Source organism: Arabidopsis lyrata (genome assembly GCF_000004255.2).
Source record: "Arabidopsis lyrata subsp. lyrata unplaced genomic scaffold ARALYscaffold_1, whole genome shotgun sequence".
Classification (NCBI taxonomy): domain Eukaryota; kingdom Viridiplantae; phylum Streptophyta; class Magnoliopsida; order Brassicales; family Brassicaceae; genus Arabidopsis; species Arabidopsis lyrata.
In genome coordinates, this window is record NW_003302555.1 from 2519947 (window position 1) to 2526917 (window position 6971).

The 6971-nt window shown below is 38.0% G+C and overlaps 2 protein-coding genes across 2 annotated transcripts; one reads left to right on the forward strand and one right to left on the reverse strand.

Annotated features, from left to right (window-relative positions):
* Nucleotides 1–199: 199 nt before the first annotated feature.
* Nucleotides 200–3134, forward strand: LOC9325691 (cation/H(+) antiporter 14). The gene is made up of 3 exons (XM_002889581.2): nt 200–451; nt 585–1580; nt 1697–3134. The coding sequence occupies exons 1-3, from the start codon at nt 200–202 to the stop codon at nt 2936–2938; spliced, it is 2490 nt and encodes an 829-aa protein (XP_002889627.1). The 3' UTR covers nt 2939–3134.
* Nucleotides 3135–5717: 2583 nt separating this feature from the next.
* On the reverse strand, nt 5718–6643 carry LOC9325692. Its single transcript, XM_021014648.1, has one exon. It carries the CDS (start codon nt 6470–6472, stop codon nt 5966–5968), a length of 507 nt encoding a protein of 168 aa, XP_020870307.1. The 5' UTR covers nt 6473–6643; the 3' UTR covers nt 5718–5965.
* Nucleotides 6644–6971: the final 328 nt, after the last annotated feature.

Genomic DNA, 6971 nt, shown 5'->3' on the forward strand with positions numbered 1-6971 from the left:
CATTCTAGATTTGATGATGGCAAGATAATCAACAATTCCCCAAAATAAAATAAAACAGTCCTCTGTTTTGTTCTTCATCTCACTAAGAGATTCTCAGCTACCTCTGTCCACATCAACTAGTTTCTGCATATTTAGAGAGCAATCTCTCTTCCTCCACGTTCTTCCCATTGTCTTTGGTACGCACAAAGAGAACAGAGCGATGTCAAAGCTAGACCTGGAGGAGGTGAACTCGATGCAGAGAGGCAAAGTTCATGGGCCCTTCTTGGTGGAAAACATGGTGTGCCAGAAAAACCACATGTTGACCTCAAAGGGTGTTTTCTTGGGCAGTGACCCTCTCAAATACGCAATGCCACTTATGTTGCTACAAATGTCCGTCATCATCATCACCTCAAGGCTTCTCTACCGCCTCCTCAAGCCCTTGAAGCAAGGCATGATCTCTGCCCAAGTCTTGGTAATAAGTTGTATATATTACTTTCTTTTTTCTGTATTCGAAGAATCCCATAGCAAAACTTAGACTAATCTAAGGAGTCTGGAGCTCTTTTTATTTCTCTTTTAATGAATTCTGCGAAATTTTTTAAACGCAGGCTGGGATTATCCTAGGACCGTCTCTCTTTGGCCAAAGCAGCGCATACATGCAGATGTTCCTTCCCATAAGCGGCAAAATCACTTTACAAACTCTCTCAAACCTCGGGTTCTTCATCCATCTATTCTTACTTGGACTAAGAATCGACGCTAGCATCATTCGTAAAGCTGGTTCCAAAGCCATACTCATTGGTACAGCTTCCTACGCCTTACCATTCTCCCTCGGTAACCTCACTGTCCTCTTTTTGAAAAACACTTACAAGCTTCCGCCAGACGTTGTCCACTGCATCAGCACAGTGATCTCCCTCAATGCAATGACCTCATTCCCGGTCACCACAACCGTCTTAGCTGAGCTTAACATCCTTAACTCTGATCTTGGACGGTTAGCCACAAACTGCTCCATTGTCTGCGAGGCCTTTAGCTGGATTGTAGCACTTGTTTTCAGAATGTTCTTGCGGGACGGGACAGTATCTAGCCTTTGGTCTTTCGGTTGGGTGGCTGTTCTTATCCTCGTGATTTTCTTCGTCTGCAGACCAGTCATCATCTGGTTGACAGATAGAAGAAGCATTTCGATCGATAAATCAGGCGAGATCCCATTCTTCCCGATCATAATGGTCTTGCTGACGATAAGCTTGACCTCCGAAGTTCTCGGGGTCCATGCGGCGTTTGGAGCGTTCTGGCTCGGAGTATCGCTCCCGGATGGACCTCCGTTAGGGACCGGGCTCACAACAAAGCTCGATATGTTTGCAACAAGCCTTATGCTCCCTTGTTTCATCGCCATTAGTGGATTGCAGACCAATTTCTTCATTATTGGAGAGAGCCATGTGAAGATCATTGAGGCCGTGATACTCATCACCTACGGCTGCAAATTCCTAGGAACAGCAGCCGCTTCCGCTTATTGCAACATACAAATCGGAGACGCATTTTCTTTGGCCCTCTTGATGTGTTGCCAAGGAGTCATTGAGATTTATACATGCGTCATGTGGAAAGACGAAAAGGTATAATTAATTATAAGGGGTATTATAATGTTTGTTTGCGTTTGTATAATCAAATTTTCTCTAAACATAAGATCGGTCCATGTACACAATTTCCAACTTTTCATCAAATTTTGCAGGTTCTAAACACCGAATGCTTCAATCTCCTTATCATCACGCTCTTGCTCGTGACTGGGATATCGCGGTTCCTCGTAGTTTGCCTCTATGACCCATCGAAACGCTACAGAAGCAAGAGTAAGCGAACGATCCTCAATACGAGACAACGAAACCTTCAGTTCCGGCTCCTACTCTGCGTCTACAACGTCGAAAACGTACCTTCCATGGTTAATCTTCTAGAAGCTTCTTACCCGAGTAGGTTCAGCCCGATCTCTGTTTTCACACTCCACCTCGTCGAGCTAAAAGGCCGAGCCCACGCGGTGCTTGTACCGCATCACCAGATGAACAAACTCGATCCCAACACAGTTCAATCCACTCACATCGTCAACGGTTTCCAACGATTCGAACAACAGAACCAAGGAACCCTAATGGCTCAGCATTTCACAGCAGCAGCTCCATTCTCTAGCATCAACGATGACATTTGCACTCTCGCCCTCGACAAGAAAGCGACGCTCATCGTCATCCCGTTTCATAAACAGTACGCGATAGACGGGACGGTAGACAACGTGAACCCATCAATCCGTAACATAAACCTTAATGTGCTAGAAAAGGCACCTTGTTCGGTTGGAATATTCATCGATCGAGGAGAAACAGAAGGCCGCCGCTCTGTCCTCATGAGCTACACATGGCGAAACGTCGCAGTGATCTTCATAGAAGGCCGAGACGACGCAGAAGCCCTAGCTTTCTCCATGAGAATCGCAGAGCACCCAGAAGTAAGCGTCACGATGATCCATTTCCGCCACAAGAGCTCCCTCCAACAAAACCACGCAATAGATACGGAATCTGAATTCTCAGAATCTTACCTCATAAACGATTTCAAGAATTTCGCAATGAACAAACCGAAAATCAGTTACAGAGAAGAGATAGTGAGAGATGGCGTGGAAACCACGCAAGTGATTAGTTCACTAGGGGATTCATACGATCTGGTGGTTGTGGGTCGTGACCATGACCTTGACTCGTCGGTATTGTATGGACTGACAGACTGGAGCGAGTGTCCTGAGCTAGGTGTGATCGGAGACATGTTTGCGTCGTCGGATTTTCATTTCTCGGTGCTAGTGATTCATCAACAAGAAGGAGATTCTCTAGCGATGGATAATAGCTATAAATTGCCAGTTTCGCCTCCTAGGGTTGGGGATCCAAGAGTGCACCCACGTTTCTCTGTTGAAGACGGATTTACTTCTGTTGATCTTCACAGCAACCGTTAATTAGTTTTTTTTTTTTTTCAATTTAAACATAAATAATGGATGTAATTCTCATTTTAACTGGAAAAAAAAACAGATAATTGATGTTCCATAGGAAAAGTTAGTCAATACACAAGAATTAGGCATCCGCGTAAAGAAAATAGGGTGTGACTGATGAAAATTTAAGTAGAATTGAGAAGAAAATACATTTTTAGAAGAATTATTTTTTTTTTTTGATCAAAAGAAGAATTATTTATACTTCAGTTTTGTAGAGGGAAAATTTTTCCTACTTTTTGGCTTTTTCAGATGAATTGAGAATAAAACATTTTCTTCTTGACTAGTGTAAATGTAGAAGAAAACTAATTCGACTTTTTTCTTTTCTTCTATCGATGTCTTCCAATCACACTCATAGTTTATCAACAGAGCGATCAGCATCAAATCAGTCATGACAATTGCCAAATATGTCAATATCACCTAACTATTCTGAAAATGTTAATCAATCTGTCTGTTGTACACTTGTACTAGCAGAACCTAATTTATAAAACATAAATCTCATAAAAATAGATTTGATTGAGATGTGCCTTTAATATGAGATCGCAGTCCCGCCACACCACACATATAAAGGTGGATTTACTCTATAACTGCATGTTTTTCTTTTACTTAATAATTAATTTCAGACATGTTATCTAAACATATGTTTTCAAAAGAAAGCTGTAATATACGCATTGAACATTCATTAACGCTATATTTTCCCCGAAGTTTATTATTTTCAAGAAACCGAAAGTGTGATCGTTTATTCCCAAGATGTGAGGATCTCAAAGTTGCTATTATGTGGACAGAAACAACGGACGTGTCATGCTTTCGATGTGAGAGAGTACGTAGCGTCGGATCATTGTGAGAACGATTGGTTCACTAAAATTTAATTACACGTCGTCGCTCCTATTCAAATTACATGAACTACGTTAAGGTTTGGCGGTAGATACTTGATAAGTATGTCTCTTATACCAAAAACAAAAAAAACCCTCAACTTATGAAACATAACAAATGTCATTTTAATTCGATTATAAGAATTTATCTTTGATTTACCATGGTACAAACCAACAAAGCATAAGAGATTAAATTGGTCATGGTGTTTGATGAAAACCTAAGTTTCGACTTTGGAGAAAAATTTACAAGTAAACGTGAGACTTAAGTGAGTAAAAAGTTGGCATCTTCTAGCTAAGCATACAGTACATAGTTTTTTATTTTCAAAAGTTATACTCCCTCCGTTTCGTTTTAGTTGTCGTTTAAGGTTTTTTCACACAAATTAAGAAAAGCATTTAATTTTCTGTTATACCCTTTATTAATATATTTTATAAAAAAATTTATTGGCCAAAACATTAAAACAGTAGGGATATAAGTGGAATTTTCACCAAACATTTGCATTGAAAACCTAAAACGACAACAAAATTTAAATTATAAAACGACAACTAAACTGAAACGGAGGGAGTAGTAATTTATTTAGTTTAAACAAAAAAAATGGAAGCATTAATGGCTCAGGCGTATGGAGAAGATGGGTTGTTTGGACCAAAATAGTAATGTATTGATAGTTGCATTCACATTATTATACAAACAAAATATTAAAAGTAAATCGTCGACCATATAGAGGAAGAAAAAGAAAGAGTGATAAACAAAAAAAAAAGAAAATGATGTCTAATAGAGATGGGGCATATAAGAAGGTATCCATGTGAAGGCAGCTGATTCAGATGGGCTCGCCAGCTTTCATTTATCTTTGTTTTGGGATCATTTGTTTTTAAAATCTTTTAATAATAATAAGAAGGAGAATAATATAGTCTTTAGTCTGATATTTTATTGCAATAATTACATTTTTCTATAAATATCTTAACTTGCAGTTGTCATCTCCAATCTTTTGTCCAATTACAAAATTATGAACTTCTTTATATTTTTATATTCCAGCCGAAGAATCCATCAAACTTTTGCAAATATATTATTAGGTGTTAATTTGTGAAATAATTTTTTTTGCAAACACTAACAACTGCATTACCACAGCTGACATGTTTAGGCGAGTCGAATCTTAGAATCTTAAATATCGTTTTTTTTTTTTTGAGTAACGCGTGTATATATGATTTTTAAATACCGGCAGCTAAAAGTTGAAAAACAAATCTATACACATACATGAGAAGATGAAATTGTTCATTTACTTCTTTTCTCTAATGCATAATCATTGATTCATTTTCTTGTCCACATATGGCTAACACTACAAGTTGTTTTCCCTTTATTTATATGATTAATGTTTATATAATTTGGAACTCATGGTTTTTATTTCAGTTTCAAAGGCTTTTTTCGATTGGTCAACTTACATGTGAAAACCTGCGCACTAACTATTATTATTAATTATTAATATTTAATAACAACCCAGCTTATACAATTAAGTCTAATCATTCAAAGTAGTAATTCCGTTAAACACAGATTTTATCATAAGTATTACTCATTTCATTGATGATGCTTTTGTAGTCTACAATTCGATCACACACACTTTCCTAGCTACTTTAATCAGTACAACCCAATAAACTATTTCATTGATAATTTGGTATCCCAAAAAAAGAAATTCATTTAATTTATAATTGAAACAAGGCTGGTTCTTTGATTCAATTCCATTTTAAATTTTCCTTTAATCGTTCGCTTTCTTTATTATTATTATTCCATGTAATTTATACTAACGTTCAACAATATGTGTTCGCTTTTGATTAATGAGTATCACCGTTCGCTTTCTTTATTATTATTCCATGTAATTTATACTAACGTTCAACAATATGTGTTCGCTTTCGATTAATGAGTATAATTCTCAGGTGACTAAAAATTACAATAGCATTTTAACACAGATCTTATCCACATTCTATAACTCTTTCGTGAAATTTTCCCCAAAAACCAAAAGAAAAAAAGAAGAGAAAAAAATGAAAAAGAGAATGTTATCTCAGAAATAAAAATCCGGCTTCCGGACAAAAAACACCATTAGCTAGAAGCAACAAAAAAAAATAAAGGGAAGAGGAATTAATTAAGATCCTCAGAGATACTGTCAAGGAGAGGCCGCCACGTGGATACTGACGCCGATCTGCTGTGCCGCCGGCGATGACGGTGCTCTTTACCTGTCGACGCCGACGACACAACTTCTTCTAAGTACTTCTCACACAACTTCACACATTCATCATCACCTTTAACTTCTCCGGTGGCGTCGGCACTAGGGTTGTTGAGAGTCTTTTTCCGGCGAGGAGCGTCCTTTCTCCTCCTTTTCTTCTCCGGCAAGGAAGAATCAGGGATGAGAAAATAGATGCTTCCTCGCTTGAGCTCAGATTCAGGGGACAAGATCAAGATTTTGCGGACAACTCCTTGAGAACATGGTTTGCTTAGGACATGGTTTGGGTTTGCTTGGAGGATCTCTCCGGCAGTTATTGACCGTGTGATCTCCTCAACGTAGCCGTTTAGATGAACGATCCTGATCAAATCTAGTGCTCCACATGGAAGAACACAAGCCAGACAACACCTTAGGCTGTTTCCCATCTCTCTCTCCTCTGCTTTCTCTTTATTTTTTGAGTATTTATTGATTATCAGATTTATGGGGAAGAACAAGTTGGAGAAGACGAGGTTATATAGGAGCCAACACTTCACGTAACACCAAAGCGGGCTTGACCATACGTCTACGGACCATGAATTTACTTAAATGCCCTTGTGTCTTCCCGTTATTAACTTGATCCACCCTCATAAAACATGTACTCTTATTATATCTAAGTTATCTCTATTATTTGAATTTATTCAAAATTCCTATCTCACCAATGATTTTAGGCTCTTACCCTTAAAAGTGTGATAAAAGTCATAAAAGCGTTGAAAAAAATAGATGTGAATTCACGAGCCAGGAAAAAAAAAAAAATTACTATGTCTTAGAAACGAAACTGTTGTGCAAACTTGATAAACCTTAAGAAGACTTAAGGCCCAAGATTAAACTAAATAAGTCGGTTTAGTTAATAGATTTGGGATAAGATTTAGCTAGGTTAGGAGTTAT

Bases quoted from the DNA above. Each gene is read 5' to 3' on its own strand.
- LOC9325691 (XM_002889581.2), top strand. From the start codon at position 200: ATGTCAAAGCTAGACCTGGAGGAGGTGAACTCGATGCAGAGAGGCAAA. The intron at 452-584 runs GTAATAAGTTGT...TTTTAAACGCAG, and splicing joins TGATCTCTGCCCAAGTCTTG to GCTGGGATTATCCTAGGACC. The intron at 1,581-1,696 runs GTATAATTAATT...CAAATTTTGCAG, and splicing joins TCATGTGGAAAGACGAAAAG to GTTCTAAACACCGAATGCTT.
- LOC9325692 (XM_021014648.1), bottom strand. From the start codon at position 6,472: ATGGGAAACAGCCTAAGGTGTTGTCTGGCTTGTGTTCTTCCATGTGGA.